The sequence below is a fragment of the Sarcophilus harrisii genome, chromosome 1 (assembly GCF_902635505.1).
Source record: "Sarcophilus harrisii chromosome 1, mSarHar1.11, whole genome shotgun sequence".
Classification (NCBI taxonomy): Eukaryota; Metazoa; Chordata; class Mammalia; order Dasyuromorphia; family Dasyuridae; genus Sarcophilus; species Sarcophilus harrisii.
Genome location: NC_045426.1, coordinates 198,742,920 through 198,764,456, shown reverse-complemented (window position 1 = coordinate 198,764,456; position 21,537 = coordinate 198,742,920). Strand labels below are relative to the sequence as shown.

General features: G+C 32.9%; 1 protein-coding gene across 2 annotated transcripts in view; it reads left to right on the top strand.

Moving 5' to 3' along the window:
• PGGT1B (protein geranylgeranyltransferase type I subunit beta) overlaps positions 1-21,537 on the top strand; it is a 47,806-nt gene that overhangs the window by 19,181 nt on the left and 7,088 nt on the right. Inside the window, exons 5-9 of one of the 2 annotated variants that reach the window (XM_023495838.2) lie at positions 2,569-2,701; positions 7,491-7,536; positions 12,632-12,816; positions 13,992-14,100; positions 17,392-17,753. In XM_023495838.2, coding sequence (XP_023351606.1) covers positions 2,569-2,701; positions 7,491-7,536; positions 12,632-12,816; positions 13,992-14,100; positions 17,392-17,435 — 517 coding nt within the window. In that variant the 3' untranslated portion in view covers positions 17,436-17,753. Of the gene's footprint in view, positions 1-2,568; positions 2,702-7,490; positions 7,537-12,631; positions 12,817-13,991; positions 14,101-17,391; positions 17,754-21,537 lie in introns of those variants that run through there. The other variant, XM_003759497.3, reaches the window with a different exon arrangement.

Genomic DNA, 21,537 nt, shown 5'->3' with positions numbered 1-21,537 from the left:
CTAGGGGACCTAGAATAGGAGGGTGAATGGAGAGTAGTTTGAGGTGGGGAGAGACTCAAAGCAGGCAGATTCACCTGCAGGCTATTGCAGTGGTTCAGGTGTGAGGTAATGGCCTGTACCAGGCTGGTAGCAGTATCAGAGGAGAGAAGAGGACATATACTAAAAGTATTACAAAGGTGAAGTCAAAGGGTGAAAGATTGTGAGGAGTCTAGGAATCTAGTGTGCAAATTTGAATTATTAGAAGGATATTATTACCATCTACAGTAATAGGGAAATTAAGAGAGAGGGGGAGGATTTAAGGGAAAAGATAAAGATTTCAGTTTTGAACATGTTGAGTTAAGATATCTATTGGACAACCAATTTTGTGAGATTGGAGGTCAGCCAGGGCAGGAGTGAAAGATTTGAGAATCAACAGCATGGAGATGATAAATCTATGGAAGCTAAAGAGATCATGAAGTGATAAAGGAAGAAGAAAGTCTTAAGAGACTCTTAGCATCTCCTCTAGCATTGAGTTCATCATTGAGTTCATCATATTTACAAAATATTCAATAGAAATATACCAAACAAAAGCATTTATTAAGCACATACTGCCTTAGGCACTGTATTAAGCACTGAGTACATAACTACAAAATATTAAGATTCCCAACTTAAAAGAAACTTGCATTTTAATGGGGAGAAACAATTGTGGTTTTAGTATGTGTAGCATAAAAATGAAATGAATAAATACAAATACATACAAAATAGTTAAACACAGGGATTTAAGGAGGGCTTTAGGAAAGGTTTTGTGCTAAAGATGAGTCTCCATCTTGTTGAAAATTGTAAGATTTGCTGTTTCAGCCTGAGCAAGACTTCATTTTGATTTTATGTTCCTCATTAGCTAGTGAATTACACACAGAAAAAGATCTTTTGTTTTCTAGTCACAGGGTGGAACCTACTCCTAGCCAACCATTTTTAAGATGCTTGGCATTGGTCATAAGGATGACTGGATTGGGATAGTATAGATGATTCCATAAGTTCTTTAACTGCTTTTGAATAATCTCATCTCTCAATTGGGTACACTACTTTGGAACTCCTATGACATTTCCATTTTGCCTGAGATAATTCATTATTAAGAATAATTCATTATCCTCCATCTAGCCGGATAAAATCTCCATCATCCTGTATCCCAAACTTTAAGCATCTAGCTTTGGTACTTCACCTCATCGTTGATCTTCTGACTGGAGGGTGGATCAATGAACTCTTAGCTTCCATTTAAGGAGGGAGCTTGGCTCAGAACATCTCCTTTCTTCCCTGACTGCACTACTTTGAGACTTCTGATTGCCTTTTCTTCCACACCCCACACTTTTCAGCTAACTTTTGTGTTTTGTCTTTTCCCATTAGATTGTAAATTCCTTGAGGGACAGGGACAATTTTTTTCCTCTTTAAGAATATTAATAATATCCCCAGTACGTACCACAATGCCTGACACTATTTATTGACTGACTAATTGTTCTATTCATGCTAGATCAGTATTTTCCTCATTTGATAGACTGGGGTGATGATTGCTTAGTCCTAACAATTCTTTATGCATAGTATTCTCTAAATTAATTTTTTGCTGATTTGACTCCAACTCCCATAGTCCTGACAGTATTCCAAAGTTATATGTGGATTGAATAGAAGCAGATAAAACTATTCCTTAGAGGTAGTGTCAGGAAAGGAGGTAGTTTAAGTGATATAGGAGTGGCAGCTAGGAGTGTCACAAGAATAGCACAACAGTCCTCTTAAGTAGGTAGTACAAGCAAAGTAGTAGTAGTAGTAGTAGTAGTAGTAGTAGTAGTAGTAGTAGTAGTAGTAGTAGTAGTAGTAGTAGAAGAAGATAAGTGATTGTAATTATACAGCTATTAAGTATCCAAATTAGAATTTGGACCTAGATTTTTCTGGATCCCAAGTCTAATGCCACATATTATGCTGCCTCTTATCAATGGTAGTACTCCATTTTGTACATGGGAGAACTGAGGTTGAAGAGGATAAAGGATTTGTCCATGGTTACACAGGTAATAGTGGCACAGGGGAGCACCAGGCCTGGAGTGAGTTAAGACCCGAGTTCAAATTTGGCCTCAGCTACTTATTAGCTGTCTTCCAAGACAAGTCTTTTAACTCAGTTTTCCTTAGTTTCCACATCTGTAAAATGACTTGGATAAAGAAATGGTAAATCACTTCAGTCTCTTTACCAAGAAAACCCCAAATGTGGTCATGAAGAGTCAGATATGACTGAATAACACCACACACAGTTAATAATTATCAGAGTATACAATATCAACTTACTCTTAAATTGAGCTTTTTTGAGGGGGTTGGGGAGAGGCCTAGGTCATGTTGTAATGTGGAATCGTGATATAATTGCTGTTATGTTTCTCAGTAAAAAAAAAATGGTAAATAATCTAGTAAAGGCAGTAGTTTACACAAGATAAGAGTGTCGTTAAAGTTTCTATAGTAAAGGAATAAAATAAGCCTTTTTATTGAAACTAGAGATACTCGTGCATCTAATAACTGCCAATATAATACTAAGGACAAAATTTTTATTTCTTTCAGTTTTTGTGCTATACCCGAAGGCAGTGAGAATGACATGAGGTTTGTCTACTGTGCTTCCTGTATTTGTTATATGCTCAACAATTGGTCAGGCATGGACACAAAGAAAGCCATAGACTATATTAGAAGAAGTATGGTGAGTTTTGCTAAAGAATTCAATTCTTTTTTTCCTTTTCTGTTACATAATAGAAATACTTATATATAACATCTTAAAAGTTTGCAGATTTTTCTATATTATCCTGTTAAGCTTTTTGAGCTAGCTTGTTTTTTTGGTCCTTCATTTTTGCAAAGGACAAATGACAATGTAGGGCAATGTCTTGTCTTGCTCGTTAATTGGATTTCAGTGAGGCAGAGTTGCACAGAGTTGTTAAGTCTCCCTTTCTTCAGTGGCAGGATGACTGGCACTGACTGGGAATGTAGTCAGTGATCTTGGTCTCTTTGATGCCTGACCAAGCTCTTGGCATTCCATGCTTTGTGTCCATTGGAATAAATTGTTCTCATCCAACCATTCCTTCTGGGAAAGTCATCAATCACTTGGAATAGACAGCTGCCTGACTCACTAACAGGTTTGAAGCCTGCCCATGGCTTACCAGGGTGTAGCTGTGGTGCCTGTCACAGCTTTTTGCAGCCATAAGTCAGAATTGGGTGAATTAAGTGGATATTAAAGGTAGCTAAATAGTTCTGAAAAGTGCTTGGCAAGGCTTCATACCAGAGGTGCTAGTCCTCTTTAAACACTCTGTAGGTGAGAATAGGTGCGATAGGTATTAACCTATAGGAAGGAATTTAGGCTTGCCAGAGATTAAATGACTCGCTAGTAAGTGTTGAAAGCAGTTTGGGAACTAGGTCTTCCTATGTAACATTGCACAAATCTCTTAATCTCTCATTTCCAGTTTCTTTATTTGTAAAATGAAAGGTTTCAGTTAGATGGCCTTTTTTCCGCTGTAACTCCTATGATTTTTAATAAGACATATCTTAAAGTCATTTTTTTTAGGAGTTAAATCTTCTTTAGCAGTTCTTAATGACGATAATTTGAGATTGATACTATTTTCCCTTTGTTTCTATCTCATTAAATCGTGAATAGAATAAGGACTGGACATTCAGTACAGATCCTCTTCAAGCTTGTAGTTTTACAGAGTTGTCAACTGCTACTGACCTTCCTGGCTTCCCTTAAGACCCACCTTTTACAGGAAGCCTTTCCCAACCATTAGTGATTTCCCTCTATTAATTATTTCCTGTTTATCCTGTATGTAGTTTGCTTTGTATGTATTTATTTGTATGTTGTCTCCCCCATTAGATTGTAAGCTCTTTGAGAGCAGGCTGTGTCTTTTGCTATATCCCCAGTGCTTAGCACAGTGCCTGGCACATAGTAGATGAGAGAAATTAATATCATATTATTAATAATTATTAATTTGTAATCTACTTACTTTATTTTTGTTAAAACCCAACTCCTGAAAAGATCAGTCAGCCTCTGAAAGGCATGGCTGAGTGATACAATTTGCTCCTAGGCTCACCCAACTGGGAAACCAAATTTCTGCTTCTGGACAAGCCTTTGCCTGGAGAGAGAGGCCTCTTTCCTTGGTCCCGTTTAGGGCCACTTAGCTCATGAAAGAGGAAACTAGCTAGAGTAGTCCTTATGGACCTCATGGAGTTGGCTTTCCCTTGCCTAAATACCTTGAAGCTTCTAAGTGTCATGATCATACCATGTCCTCGGTAGAAGGAGCTGAAGACTTTTATAGCCTATCTCCTAATTAAATGTCTACCAGTCACAGGTGATTGTCATTTGTCAAGGGAGTCTCCTTTCAGAAGGGATTTAAAACATTTCAGGGTTTCCCTTGTAGGCTTTGATTACAGAGAGAAACCCCAATTTACTGATTGCTGGCTAGCCTAATTAATAAGTTGATTACATATTCTCCAGAAACTCTTGTCTCTTGGGATTTTCATTAATCTCATAGGTATTTAATAGCCATTGATTGATTAATTGAAATGACTCACCCAGGGTATCATCTCCAGTCACTCCAAGGATAAATTATGCTTTGCAACCTTTCTTAAAATCATGAACATGAATTGTTTCTTTTTTTTCTACCATTTTTTTTGCATTTATTAGATTTTTGTAGATATAAGAGATTTTAAGTAAGTAATGTATAATGTCTTGCTGATCCAAAAATACATTCTTTTGCTCTAGTTAAATTGTCCTTTTATTTTTTTAATTGGTTCCTTAAAATGTAAAGTCCGGTAAACATTCCTAATGAAGCAGCAGTAAGTTATATTATTTTAAGGAGAAAAGCAGATTTTTTTTTTTCTCTTTAGTTCGGGTTTTAAGTTTACTAAAAAAGTCCATAGAGTCCTATTTTATTAAGAAGGATATCTAGTTTCATTGCAAATTTCCTTTTTCATTTTCCTTTTTCATAATGTGGAGTAAAATTTTAAAAAAAATTAAATTTTGCAAAATATATTATTTCCTAAGTGTGAAGTTTTTATGTGCTTTTAAGTCAACAGAAGTAAATTGATGTAGAGAATTATCTTTGGAGTCTGAAGAAATGGGGCTCTGACACATATTGGTTGATACTGCACAAGTCACTCAAACTCTCAGTGCCCTAGGCACTCTTGATACTATAAGATTCAGAACAGTTGAAATGCATAAGTAGAGAGAAATTTACTCCCTATAAGTTCCTTACACCAATAAAATTGCAGGTTTGGACAAAAAAAGTTAACATTTCTGAATGAAGTTTAGAAAGAATGAGAAAGAACTTGTTGGAAAATTTGTCTTCAAATGGATGCATTTAATAAAGTTTTTATAAATAAAACAACTATAAAGATAAAACAAGGTAAATAACAAAGCATAAGAACTGGAAAATAGGAAGACAAGAATAGACAAGAATAATTTGTGTCAGAAAAGAAAGAACTGAATTAGGCAGGAGAAGTGGTTTGACTGTTAGGAATATATGTTTTGTGTAAAGTTACCCATATATATATATATCCTGTAAATAAAAGGCTATTAAATAAATTAAAAAAAAAAAAAAAAAAAGAAATGATTGGTTAGGAAAAAAAAAAAAAGGAATATATGTTTTGTTTTTTATTTTGAGAGCATTTGGGGTCAAGTGACTTACCCAGGGACACATAGCCATTAAGTGTTAAATGTCTGGAGTCACATTTGAGCTGAAGCCCTCCTGCCATTTAGCTCTGTTAGAAATATATGAAGTGGGTTTTTATAAAAAAATGTTAAGTTGTTAATTGTTTGTCTAACCTTATTTAAGAATTTCTTTAAGATGTGTATTAGCTATGTGAAGCATAAATCCAGACAAAGATTTACTGAAACACATTTACAAGGGAGCCATAGTAGATAACAAAAAGTATACTGGGTTAGATGTATAGTCACATAACAAAGGAGAGATCAGAACCTAGAAATTATAAGACTTGAAGCAAATTTTCTGTGCTTTTGTTTCTTCTGAGAGGACTAGACTATAAAATAAGGCTTCTTCCAGCCTTTGAATTCTGTGAATCTGTGAAAGAATATTTCATCTGGAAATCATAAAGAATTACTTGCAATCGGGTCTTCTGGTTAGATGTTGGCTTAGATGACCTGAAAGTCTTCTCGGTCTTGGATTTTAAAAGCAATTTATGCTTTTAAAATTCTTAATTGTGGTTGCAAAAATGTAAATAAATTCAATCATATTTTGATAATAGGGTAAAGAGCACTAGTTTTGGGTTCATTGCACCTAGTTTCAAAACGTGGCCCTGTCATTTCCCTTAATTGCTCTAAGCTGCACTTTTCTCTGTAAAATGAGGGGACAGTACTAGAATGTATCCGTAATCCCTTCCACTTCTAATGCTGTGATCATTTCATTATGGTTTTATTAGATAATAAATCCAAGTTAGAAAATCTTAAATAGTCATCTTAGGTTTTTAGATAAAGGACTTTTGAATAGAGATTGACATCTGTAAAGAAATAATTTATAGTAGTAATTTTATGTCTTTATGGATATTTTTGCTTACATGTAACATATTTAAGCTTATATTAAAAGCAGAATGACTTATTTTTTGAGTTAGGAGTGAAACTTTCATAAGGTCATAGATTTAAAACTGAAATGGAACTCAGAGTTCAATTAGTCTAGAGAGATAAGGATCCAATAAGTAGCAGAGGCAGAATTCCAATCCAGATCCACTGTTCTTTCCACTTTGCTACACTGTGAAATTACATTTCTAATAATGGGGGGAAGTATGCTTTTTGGCTGTTGTTATATTAAGATATGCTACTTTGACTGTCACTTGTTAGAAAGATCTATTTATCAGTGAATTTTTATTCATTTTTATCTATGACCGGTTTTATTATTAGCTTTTGAAAGTAACAAACTTGAATATGATAGTAAATGTATTTTGTTCATTAGTTATTTTAACATTTAGCTTCAGTAATAGTATATATTTACATAGAACTTGATAGTTCTTTTCTGACAGCTCTGTGAGATGTAGGCATGCTGATGATAATGTCAGCAGTGAACTAGCCAAATGAATCATAAAGTTTTAGAATTAAAGTTTAGATGATCATTTGTGGAAAATCAATTCAATTGTTCAGTGCTTGAAAAATCCATTTTTGCAATTTGCCATTGGTTATTGGAGCAAAACAAGGGCTTCCCATCCCTCCTTCATGCCCTGCATTTATAAGAAAGAATAGTTATTTTTGGAATTACAAAGGAGAATAAGTGTGTTCTTATTTTGTCTTGTCCAAGCTTGTGACTTTATTAGTATGGGAAATTCTCTCCACCAGTGCAGATGCTTAACTGTTCCATATGGTTTTAGAGAATTACCTGGGACAGTGAGAGACAAAGTGACTTGCCCACAGTCATACTTCATGTCTGATTCTCTTTCCACAAGTCTTATAGCTTTTTAACTACTGTTTCACAGTAAACAGTATTATTTTTCTTTTTTAGTCTTATGACAATGGACTGGCACAGGGAGCTGGACTAGAATCTCATGGTAAGATATCTTTAACTGGTTAACAATATAGAGTTGGGATTATATGGATATTGTCTTTTCAAAGTGTCTTCAGTGTTGTGTGAAATTGCACTACTATTAAGAATGATATATGAGTTTTTCAGAAATGGAAAAAAAAAAAGTTGAGATTTAGCATTAGTGATGTTATCTTTTGGCAGTTTTCATGGAATGCACCGTAGTACTTTATTCTAAATGTGGACATAAACTCCTTCTACTACATTCTTCTTCTAGCATAGTCTGTTTCTTCTGTCCCTCTTTTTTGCTTCTTCTTCCACTTCTACTTGGTTTCCACTTACAGATGACTACTTGGAAAGGATATTTATTGTTGAGAGAATCCTGCTTTGAATGATTATGTGACTTTTTTAAGTCTCTTCCCCTAATCTAATATTAAAAAGTTATTAACTTGGGATACATTTCAGTTGACCAGCCCATAGAGAAATGAAAATCCATTAATATTGTTGACTTAATCTTGATGAAAAAAATTACTGAGTACCCTATGTACATTTCTAGCATTGATGTGTGTACTCTTCAAAAAAAAATTACCACTTGCTTTATAATTTTTGAATCATGTTGCAAAGTAAGGGTTGATGCATCTCAACAGTTGTGTTATATTTGCTTATAAAGTGTGTTGGGTTTTAACCTGGGAATTTAGTTTTACAATTACAAAGTACAAAAGACCTGTTTTTGTTTTTAAGTGCTTTCTTTGTAATTAATAAGCATTTATTAAGCACCTACAATATAGGACAACAGCTTGGGACAAAAATATTAATGATTAAACAGTTTCTACTTTCAAGGAGTTATATTTTAAAAGAATGACAAGTATGTCATATAAAGATAGGATAAATATAAAAACATTGAATTTAGATAAATACTAAGTGGTTAAATACAAATAGTTTGGGTCAGTGAATATTTGCATTTGGGGATGGAGTGAGATCAGGAAAGGTTTCCTAATGCTTGAGCTGTATCTTTAGGCAGAAATAAGGAAGAAGGAAAGCCACCATTATGTCATTGAAACATAATGTGTTTGTAACGTGTGATGACCAGAGAGGAGGCCAGTTTGAGTGACAAGAGTATGTGATGGAAAGTAGTGAAAAATGAGGTTAGCAAGTTAGATTGGTGCAAGTTTTGATGGGCTTTAAAAACTAAACAGAGGAAGAATTCTTAGCTTATCCTAGTTGCTATTGGGAGCCCATGGATTTTTTAAAATTGTGAATATGATCAGAGGAAAATAATTTTGTCAGCAATGTGTACAGGAGTGGAGAAAGATCTGGAACATGGAAGTCAACTAGGAGGATGTTGCTGCAGTAATAATACAGTTAAGCAGTTATGAGGCCCTTTACCTTGCAATGAATGAAGAGGAGACATATGAGAAATGTTGTAGAAAAAGAAATTTTAAAATCTGGTAACTAGTTGTATGGAGTGGGGAGCATCTCAGTCATAACAACAGAGTTATAAATCTAGGAGACTGAAAGAATGGTGCCTTTAGCACAAATAGAGAAATTTAGAGAAAAAAAAGGTAAGTTACCTTTTGAACACTGAGTTTGAAATGTCTCCAGGACATATAATTTAGCAGAATTAGGAGAAGGGCTGTTTCATTATCAAAGTCTGTGAAAAAGGAGGAAGCAGTGAGAGATGATTTCAAAGAGTTTTGGGAAGATTATTAGAAGAGAAAAGGCCTCAATTTTTACTTAGGAGAGGCAAGATTGAAAACAGCTGAAAGGAAAGAGAGACTGCTTTAAGGAAAGAAGAAAAGGTTTGGAATAGCTTCTGTGGGGTGTGATGGGGACAAGTATGCCTTTTATTTTTGTATAGAAATAAAATGATCAGAACAGCATTGTAACTTAAATAGCATTGTCACATTTTTCTATTTATATTATTTATTTTGAAGAAAATAAATACTGAGATTTAATTTAAAATCTATCATCATATCTTGATTTTTCATTTTAATTCCAACCCCTGATATTGATCCAGAGAATGATTTGAATATCCCTTTGTATTCTTTTCTCATAACCTAGAATCAAAAGATCTTCCTGGGATGTGTATATATCTCTGGAGTTTCAGGTCAGTTTGTTGGATGACTTTTTTTTTTTTTTTTTTTTTTTTTTTTTTAGTGAGTGGCTTTCTTTCCCTAGTTTGAACTTCCTTTTTTCTCACTATGCTAGTTAATCCAAAAAAGAAAAGGAAAGTAACTTTTCTATCTTTTCAACTTCCTTTATTCTCTTCATATGTGAATGAAGTTTGGTAATTGAGATTATAGTTCTGTAGACATCTAAATGATAATAAATGACAAAAGTAATGTCGGTTCTAGTAGCAACATTGGTCTGTCTCATTTTACAAATAAAGGCATGAAGAGAAGGTGGCACTTTCCTATGTATCATATTATTGGCCTTGATAAATTTATGCTGAAGATTTTCAGATGTCATCTTGTTGGGAGGGATAAATAACATATCAGATGACAGATTCAGAATCCAAAATGATCTGCAAAGGAGAGAATCATAAGTTTACTTAGCAATATTTCTGCATGATTTCTTGGAATCTGGTAGTTTTAGAATATGATAATTTTTCATCATGTTTTTTGAAAAGTGTATAATTTTTAGATTGTTTAGACTCTAACTTCACATTTGTTATTCTCCATGTTTAGAATGCTCTTATGTTGTCTTAATCTTGTTCTTTTTTATTTTGCTACATAATTTTTTCCTTTTTTCTTGTATTTTTGCATTTTAATTCTGTCATTTTTCTTTTTCAGAAGTTAATCTTATGGAGAGGATCTCTTTTAAGTCAATTATTCTGTTGTTTGATTTTCGATTCCTTCCTGAAAAATCTTACTTAATGTCTATCTATTCTTATTTATTCTTAAGTCGATTTTCTGAACAATTCTGAAGGTTATTGGAATTGTTCCCTTGGGGTTTCCCTGAAGTTTGCAAAAATTGTTAAATCACCTGCCTATGAGCTTTTAACTTGATTTCCTTTGTTTTAAATCACTGTCTTAACCAATCTGCTCATTTTATGATGCCATTTTAATAAACATATCTATTGCTGACCTTTTCCATTTTGTTAACCCCAGTGCTTTTAAAGAAGCCTTTCCTCTGGCCTTTGTTACCACTTATCAGATTCTCAGTTTTGGACAGGTCTCTTTACTCCTAGTACTAGTGGTAATTGGGCCTATTCTTTTTGCCAGATTTCACATCAATTTTGGGGTGATGAGATAAGTGCAGGCATGTTATAAAGAAATTAGAGAATTATCCTCTAATGAGAATAGTACTACAAGAAGCCTGTTATACACCTAGATGTCTTCTTCATCTGTTATTCCTTCAACTAGATACCTCTTTCCTTCTGTACTATATTAATTTTAATTAGCACCATAGTTCTAGTGCCTGTCTCCTTCAGTTTCTTGTCCCTGAGGCTCTCCAATTCCACTTTTCCTCCTCAAACCTTTGAGGCTGTTCTTATTCATATTTCTGGCCTCTAGGACACTGCCCAAAGGAACTGAAAACTGCATCAGCAAAGGTTGGCTTAGTTTGTAAGTGTACAGGTTGTGGGAATGGGGAGGTTGTGAACACTGAAAAATGGAGTTTTGAATTAATCTTACATTTTTTTTATGTAAAAATTATTTTGTCCTGGGCTCTTTCACTTATTCTGCTCCTGTCTTTGCTGTGTTTTTTGTATTTTGGGCCTTTTACTTGTATTACTTTATATAGCAAAAGAGAACTGCCTTTGAGATTCTTCTCACTTTACACAAGTACCTTTCAGACTGTGATTTCCAGAAGATAGGTGATGTTACAGGAATTCTAGAAGCATTGAATTTTAGAGTTCAAAGGAATCTCTGTGACAATTTAAGTTTTTCCTTTCATCTGGCCTAAATTTGCTTCTAGTTGTCCTGATTTTCCTCTGTGACAAAAACAGAATAACACGAATCCCTATTCTATATGGTAGTCTTTTGTATTGTATCCTCCCTGAATTTTCTGTTTTCTAGATTAAATATCTTTTTCATCCAGAAAATTTAGAGATTATCAGTACATATAAATAATAGGTAGCATTAGATATAATGTAGTAGCACTGACTACATATATATGATATACACACAACACACACACTCTCTTTCTCACACACACAAACGTATACACATGTGTACACACTCCATGAACTAGCAAAGGAGACGGTAGGAATGGATAATGAGGTAGGGGGAGAGCTGTGAGAAAGCAATGTCATAAAAGTCACGTCAAGAGAGCATATCCGAGAAAAGGGGATACAGTTCAGAGTTCTGATTTAGAAAAAATATTCATCTTAAAAGAAATAAGATTATATTTCAATAATTCAGTTGTGAAGTTGTAATAGTTTTAAAAGTTTTATGTGGTTATCAGCAAATTCCAAGTGCAACTCTAGGAAAATGATTTTTTCTTATTTTTAGATATTCTTTGATTTTTTTATTTCCTAAGGCAGTTGTAAGGATCAGATGAGATCATGTAAACTTTAATGTGATATAAGTGTTAGCTGTTATCATTTTTATTAAGGAAAATCCAATTACTTTTAATTATAATGTATACTTCAAATTTTGGTTTGGGGTTCATTTTTCATAATATGCTGTCATCAGAGGATTTAGAAGACTTCTTTCACAACAAACTAGGTCGATTTAACAAGTCAGCTTCTAATTTGACTGGATTGTAACAGTGGACAAGTTATTCAATCAGCAACTCCAACATATCAGTATTAATAATCTATCTTCAATTAAGGAATTAGACAAAGGAAAGCATATTGCATTAGGAAGTTGAAGTATCTCAGTCCTTGTCTTGATTGCTACTAACTAGATTTATGACCCTGGACAAATTCACCTAATCTCTCTCTGGCCTCAGTTTTCTTCAATTCTTTTTCAACCCAGATTTTGTGATCTGTATAATCAAATTAATATTGCAGATTTCTGTACCTACTGTAATAATTTCTCAATTTGCTTTTATTTGGTTATGTTTGTTTGTTTGTTTTTTGCCCTCTAGAATTGCTTGGTCTTTTCACTAGTCATCTTATAAATATTTCATGGTTAATTAATTTGAACCTTAAAGTATTGACTGATTATGATTAACAGGAGGATCAACTTTTTGTGGCATTGCATCATTATGTCTGATGGATAAATTAGAAGAGGTTTTTTCTGAAAAAGAATTAAACAGGATAAAGAGATGGTGCATAATGAGGCAACAGACTGGTTATCATGGACGACCTAATAAACCTGTAGACACCTGCTATTCTTTTTGGGTGGGAGCAACTTTAAAGGTAAGATAGGAATAAAAAATAATAAAATTTTAAACTTAATAAAGAAAGATATACAAAACATGTAATAATAACCTATGTGATAAATTGGGTTTTGTATCACATGCTTTTTTTCAGTATTAACTATATAGTAAGGATACTGAGTTTCTTATATTATGGTAGTGATTTCTAATTTAGACTAAGCAAAAAAGGAATAATAATTAACTATCAGAAATAAGATAAATAATTCCATTAGGCTATGACAGTTAGCCAAATTTAATATTTTGTCTTTGCAGTTATTCTGGTAGAGGTAATAAGAGAAAACCTCTTAGCTCTATCAACTTTTTAAACTTAGCTCTATCTTATCTTACCTTAATGACATATTATTGATTTATTCGTGAATTAATTTATTCAGAACTTTTTAAAACTTCTTAATATTTGTTATTATGAGCTTGCATGATTTCTTGGAAACATTTTTCATAAATTTATTACTCTTTGAATAAAGCATTATTTTCCTACATTCTAAGACTATCTACCAAGCTTCAGGGGTATCTTTTAATTGCAAAGATTTAGTGCATAAGTCTTATTACAGTTTGGATTAGTTATTCTAAAACTGTCTATCAAGCTTCAGAGATATCTCCTAATTGTAAAGATTTAGTGCATAAGTCTTACTACAATTTGAATTATTTGTTTCTTATATACATCATTTTACATTTGCCTAAATTGCATTCATAATCAGGCACCAATTTTTAATGACACTTCTCCTTAAGCCAAAGTTTCTTTGTTATGTATAATATTAAATTTGATTTTAAAAGTCTAATGTGAATTTATGATATAGTTATAATTTAAAGTTATAAGTGACAAATTTTGCATAGATGAAGATGTCATTAAAAAACTTATTTGGTTTAATATAAAGGGAGTTTTTAAATTTTATTTCAAATTACATGTTAATAAACATTAAATTGATTGAAAGGTAAGAATGTGAGGATGAACATGGTAAATAAGGAAATGTAGTTAATAAGAGAAGTTCTGATTCCTTGAAAGTTTGTTCTAATCTCAGTTCTGTTGGTACCTCAGAATTTTTCAGAAATACAAAACTGGAGGAAACTTGTTTAAATTTTAAGAAAGTGAATGTTGCACCAAAATAGGTTTTAAAACTATTTTTTTCAGTAAATGTCCTTTCTGTGATCTCATTTCAGCTACTGAAAATATTTCAATATACCAATTTTGAGAAAAACAGAAATTATATCTTATCAACTCAAGATCGCCTTGTAGGTGGATTTGCTAAGTGGCCAGATAGCCATCCAGGTAAAGTATTCTGCCCTACTTGGGGAGTTTTCCTTTCATTTTTGGAGAAATTTAGTGTTTAGCATTGTTAACCTTTCCTTAAAAAATAACAAAATAGGATTCAAGAATATTGTTTCAAAAAATATGGAGAGAAATGTTAAATGAATTTTTCCTTTAGAAATCTTATCAGATATCTAGCTTTTGTTAAAAGCTTTATATCAGATAGTTTGTTGAGTTGAGTAAAGCAAAAAATAGTCCTTGCTTTCAAAGAACTCATATTCTTATGGTAAAAGTATTGTTCAAGTTTTTGCCTCTTTTATTTTACAATCTTCAGTACTCAGTTCTACCTATCAGCAGCTTGATGGTTATTATAACTTTACATTTTGGGTAATATGTTTACTGTTTTTTCCTACTTTCCTCTTGGATTAATGAGGTTCTGTTAAATGAGGCATATCTGTACTTAATATACCTGGATTATGAATTAATTAGCATTTATTAGTTACCAGCTGTGTTCTGTTCAGTTAGGACACAAAGACATCACTGAAATAATATCTGCCCTTAAAAAGTTTATGTTCTTGTATTCCTATATCAAATTGCTTACCACCTCAGGATAAAAGAGGAGAGAGAAGATTTGGAACTCAAAATTAAAAAAAAAAAAATGTTAAAAATTGTTTTTAGGTATAGTTGGGGAAAATTATATGTGTGTGTACATGTATGTATACAGAGATAAATACATGTGTGTGTAGGGGGTATAAATTTGTATTCTGTGGAGGAGACAACATGTGCATATATATAAAATAGAAGATAATAAGTTTTTTGGGGAAAGATATAAGTAATCAGGAGAGAGATCAAGAATAATTGAACTGAATTTTGAAAGAAATTGTGGATTTTAAAAACCAAAGAGAAGATGAGGAATATCTTCTAGGCATAGGGGACAATCAATGCAAAGACACAGATAAAAAAGATGAAGTGTAAAGTTTGAAGAGCAGTAGGAGTACAAGTTTGAACAGTAGCATGATGGAAATTGAATAAGATATAATAATGCTGGGAAAATAGATTGGTTCCAGATTCTAAAGGATTTTAACTAACCGATGAAAAAATTGTTGTTTTGTCCTAAATGAAGGGATGTTGCAAGTTTATTAAGGAGCATTGTGGGAAGATAACTATATGTTAGAATCTAGAGAACCAAGATTGCCCTTCCCCCCATCATTGCATTTAAAATTAAGGTAAAGCAAGGCAGAAGACCCCAAATAAGGGCAGACAGAGCATTTTTATAGATAAAAAGAGGAGCATCCAAAAAAAAAATTACAGAAAACAACTTCATAGATGGGAAAAACAGTATGATTATTCAAAGTCAGAAGCATCATAGAGGGATAATGAGATTGACTAGAAATTTGAAATGCAGGACTAGCAACAGGAGGCCCTCCTTTTATCTTGTCATTATGGAAAGCTCCTTGGTGGTATCTGCTTGCATGGCTAGTTGGTATCATAGCTAAAATAGCCCAGACTTTCTTAAAGAACAATCATTGTTACAGAGATAATAGATCAGACTCTGCAACATTAACCTGCATCCTTCAAGGATAACAGATTTCTTTGACACAGGATTAGAATAGTGATTAGCAGGAAAGCTGAACTACTAAACTTAATTCAGAGAGAAATGAAACATAATTTAGATTATTACACAAAATGTTTTTGATTATACAAAATGAAATCAATTACAGGATATTATAAAATGAATCAATTTGATTTTCTTACCCCATGGATACTCCATTAAGGTTCTAAAAAATTGGTTCTTGCTTTAGAAGAAACAATGATCAAGAAAATCAAAGTCTGTTGTTTTGTATCTAATCTGGGACTGAAAAGAAAGAGTGCTAGAATCCTGTACCCTTAGTAGAAGATAAACTAGGATAGATTAGAGGGCAAAAAGTGGAGCCTAGTCTGATGCAGAAGATAAAATGGGAACACTACCTCCATGGGTTAATTTGGGATTTTAGCTCCTGCAGAAGACAGAGCCACACCCACTACCCAAGTCAAAGCACTTCAGAAAGCCCCCACTTCATTCAGCAAGAAGTAAAAACATTTAATCCAGCATCCAGAAAGCCTGAACCAAGATACCAAAACATAATCAAGAAATATCTTCGACTTAGAGAATGCTGAAGGTAAATCCAGAAAGAGAGTAACTCCACAGAAAGTATAAATAAAGCCTCAGCTAAAAAGCCATAAAATCACCCACAAAAATCTTCAAGAAGACTGGAGAAAAATGAAACAAAAAAATTGAAATAACAAAACAACTCACCTGTAAACAGGTCCAAGAAAGAGTTATCAGAGTATCTAAAAATAATGCTTTCCAGAAGCTTAGGTTCCATATTTCAACAAATTTATAAATGAATGTTGCTCAAATATTTTAGAACCAGAGGGTAAAGTGAAATTAGAAAATGTGCCAGTATCTCATAAAAGAAATCCAAACCAAAAATTCTCAGGAATATATTAGCCAAAATCTAGAAGTTCTATGCAAAATAAAAAATGAATTTAGCCAAAAAGTATTAGTTTTTTTAAGTACCAAGGAGCCACAGTCAGAATCACAGAAGATTTACAGAGTATGACTAAAGAGAGGAAAGTTTGAAATACATTATTCTAAAAATGAATATAATTCCATAGTGAGGAGAACGATGAATCTTAAAGATGGATAGATAGATATCTCTTTTTGGTGTTACTATTATTGATATCTTCAGTTTTGACATTGGCTAATATCCTGTACTCCTTTTTTAAGAGGAAGAAGAGAAAAAACAATTAGTACCAATAAATACATTGTAAAAATTGTAAAATATATGCTTTTTTCCATACCTTAAATTCCCATCACTTCTTTTGCCTGGGGACTTGGGGTCAGGCAAATGGTCTTATATCTCTACTTTGGGATTATTTTTGTAATTTTACAAAATTCATTTTCATTTGTTCTTTCCATTTACATTGTTATGTAGTTTTATTGTTTTTTTATACTTTTCATATTTCACTCTGATTCATTTTTTCTCTTTTCATGCTTCTCTTCATCATCATATTTATTATTACTATCTTATTAATATTCCATCACATTCGTATCTCACAATTTGTTTAGCCATTTCCCACTTGAAGATCATCTATTGTATTTTCAGTTTATTATGACCATAAATACTATTATTAATATTTTGATGTGTAATGGAGATTTTCTTTTTATCATTGACCTCTGTGGGGTGCATGCCTAGCAGTGAAATTTCTGGGTCAAAGAGTATGGACATTTTAGTGACTTTATTTTCATAATTCCAAATTGTTTTCCAGAGTGGAAATTGATCTTCAATGTGAATGTGCTTATCATCCCCTGATTGATGTTTTCCATCTTTTGTTGGGACTGAGAAGAAATTTCAAGTTGTTTTGATACATGTTTATCTTAATGATTTGAAACATTTTTTCATACATGTTGTTAATAGTTTTAAATTCTTTTGAGAGGTATTTGTTCCTATTTTTTGACCACTGGGTCTTAATTATTTAATTCTCTGTTTTGGATTGTTGTCCTTGTTCAGTCATGTCTAACTCTTGATGATCGTATGCGGATATTATACCACTATTGTGTCCATGGGGTACACATGGTTTTATTGGCAAAGATACTGGAGAGCTTTACCATTTTCTTCTCCAGTGGATTAAGGCAGACAGAAGTTAAATGACTTATCCAGGGTCATGCAGCTAGGTTTTTGTTGTTGTTTGTTTGTTTGTTTGTTTTTCAGACTGGATTTGAACTCAGAAATTCCAGCTCCAGGCCCAGCACTCTATCCTTTGAGCTACTTAGTTGCTTTCATATCCTAGATACCAAACTCTTATTTGAGAAATTTGATATCAAAAAAAATTCTCCTTTTAACCATTTCTTGTCTTAAATGCATTAGTTTTATATAGAGGCTTTTCAGTTTTATGTAATCAGAATTGTCTATTTTTTAAATTTACCTTTCTCTCTCTCTCTCTTTTTTTTTTTTTTTTTTTTTTTGGTTAAGAATTCATATACTTGTCCCCTGAAAGACTTGCAATCTGCTTCTGTTCTAATTTTTCTCATATCATGCTCTTTATATTCAGGTCAAGTATGCCTTTTGAATTTATTGTGGAGCATATAAGTTGTTGGTTTAAGTCTAATTTCTGACTGACTGCTTTATTTTAAATTACTGGCATTTTCATCAGATAGTTCTTTGCTAAATAATTTGTTTTCAGATTAATCAAATGCTTAATTATTGAGTTCCATTATTTCTAATGCTTCCTTGTCTATCCTTTTCCACTGGTTTATTTCTTTATTTTTAAAAAAAAATTAATACCAAGTGGTATTAATGACTTCTACTTTATAGTTCAAAGTCTGGAAGTGCTATTTCTCCCTTTCATCCTTTCCCTTCTTTCATTATTTCCCAAGATTCAAGATCTTTTGTTTTCCCAAATGAAATTTGTTATTTTCATGAGATCCTATATAGTGTTACTTTGATAGTTTGATATATAGCAATTAAAACTGTAAATTAACATGATTATTTTTAGTATATTGGCACAGCTTAGCCATGAACACTGCATATTTCACTAGTCATTTAAACTCTGTATTTCTTTTAGGAGCACTTTGTAATAAAACCTGTACAAGGATTTTGTGGACTTTAGTATGTTCACTTTCAAATATTTTATGCATTTTGCATTATTTTTGGATGGTATTTATTCTTTACATTTTAACTTTTGAATTTTTTATTCTACACAAATGCTTTTGTGTGTGTGTGTGTGTGTGTGGCTTTACTTTATAACTTAGCTGAAGCTGTTGTTTTAGTTAGTATCTTTGCTAATTCCCTGGGATTTTTTTTTACATCATGTCATTAATAAGAAGGGATGGTTTTATCTTCTTTTTGTTGGTCTTTATACCTTTAATTTCTTTGTTTTTTTCTTTTGGATATTGCTAGTATTTCTAGAACTGTCTCAATTAACAACTGGTAGAATGGCTGTCCTGCTTTATTTCTGTTTACTTGGAAAGCTTCTTGCAGAGCACCATCCTTGCTTTGGGTTTTAAATAGATAATTTTTATAATATTAAAAAGAGATCCGTCTATAGTATAAAAGTGTTTTTTTTTTGTTTTTGTTAGCATAAATAAGTAAATAAATAAGTACTGTTTTCACAAGTTTGAAATGTATCTTTGGAGATAATCATGTGCTTTTAAATATTTTTATTTTTCATATGATTAATTATATTCATTGTTTTCCTAATATAGGACTGTCTTTGCATCTCTGGTATAAATCCAGATGAATCATAATTAATAAGTTCTTGGATGAATTGTGGTAGATTGTTTCTCAGGATGTTAGTAAATATTTTTCAGTCTGTTCATTAATGACTTTGCTCTATAATTTTTCACTGTGTCACCTTTCCTTTATTTAGGCATTAGGACTATGTTAGTGCATTGTCATTTTTTTTTGTAATTTGTTTAGTATTGTTTTCAACTTTTCTTTAAAAGTTTGATAAAAATGTCCTGTAAATTTACCAGGGATTTGCTGGGTTTCTTTTTTTCTTTGTTAGCTTTTTTCATCTACTTCTTTTTGGGGAATCATATGGTTCTTTGCCCAGCACAATGTGATTATCTCTCTAATACCAATATTTTTACCAAATCTACTCCCCAATCTCTGCTGTTCTTATAACAGTTGCAAGCTGTCATTTATATGGCAAATGATTAATATGCTATTTCATTAGTATATTTATGCTATATTTTGTAAGTTCTAACATGACTCACAAATAATTATATATAGTGGGAGGCAGAAGTAAAATTGTTATAGTCCTTTACTCTCTAGAGCAAGACCATGTGGCCATACTCATGACTACTGCTGAGGGACTAGTATAAATAAAAATCTTCTGTGCCTTATTCCTCATAGCACGTGCCAGCTATGTAATCTGAATTTCAACCCACTGGAAGGACTTGTCTATATTATACTTCCTCATAGCAGATGGAACCATTGATCAATAAGGCAAAATCATGTTCCTTAGGAGCTATGTTCTTTTAAGTGGGGATCAGTGGAGGAGGCAGGGCTCCAGAGTTTAGACTAGAGACATCAGTCTCTGAAATAGTTGTCCTCTATTTATAAAGGACATTAATACCAGAGGGACTCCAGGCAAGTGTTACTTCTCATGTACTACTTCCATTTAGTACTAGAAACTTCCTGTGTTCTATGCCATATCATTGCATGGCTACCTCTGCATATACCCAATCCATAAGGGGCAACTCTAAACAAATGGTGATTGTTTGACTGCTTCATCTATTCAGTATTAGGTAGGGTCCAATAACAGGGACAGTCCATTTGCAGGGTTGTCAACAAGGAGGGAATATTGGACTTGGCTCATCTTAGCATTTACTGAGCTCATTTCCCCTTTCAAAAAGAAATCTACTCCCTCTCTCATAGAGATAACCCCCAATATTTGATCAAAAGGACTCTTGTAACAAGATATCATATAATTATCCCAAGATCACCCCACCTTCTATATTTGTAATGCTTTCCCCCAGCTCAGATAATGTGAGCCATAAAACCATCTCATTTCATCCACATTACCTTATTATACCAAATGTTGGTGGTAAGCTAGTTACCAGTATCAATATCCAGCCAGTTGATGTTTGAGTTGGATGAATTGAGATACTCATTTGAGTCTTTGAACATTTATCAAAAAGGAGGTTTATTTAAAGAGCAAAGATATACAAGAGTGATTGGAATTTAATTTCTTTAGATGCGGTCCTTAATCATATTTGGAAGCACATTTGGTCAGCAGGGTAGAGTATGGTCACTTGTTTGTTTGTTTGTTTGTTTTGAAAACTTAATTCATAGAGACATCAGAAACAATATAAATGGATATTTTTTGTTCTTATGTAAATAGAAAGCTGTGTCAAGGGAAGTAATGGCCAATTCCAACCTGTTGCTCAGTCCTTCAGTTATATGCAACTCTTAGTGACCCCGTGACACTACCTGTCTTGTCCTTTGTCATCTCCATTTATTTTTTCCTTCAGTCTTTCCCAACATCAGGAAATCATTTTTCCTAATGAGTCCTGTTTTCTCAGTATGTGGCCCAAGTTTTTAAGTTTTGGCTTTGATATTTGACCTTCTCATGAATAGTCTTAGATAAATAGATAAATTCTTTAATGCATTGGCTGATTTGATCTCTTTGCTGTTCAAAGGACTCTCAAAAGCCTTCTTTAGCACCATAATTCCAAAACATTGATTTTTGCAGCACTAAACTTTCTTTATCATCCAACACTCACAGCCATATGTTGCTACTAATATAGGATTATACAGACCTTTGTCAGCAAGTTGGTGTCTCTGCTTTTTAGTATGCTGTTCAATCTTTTATGGAGAAAAGTAGTGAAGGGTAGCCGTGGTTCTATCACATGCTCCCTGAACATATATTTTTATTACATTTTCATCTTTAAAAGATATGCTTACTATT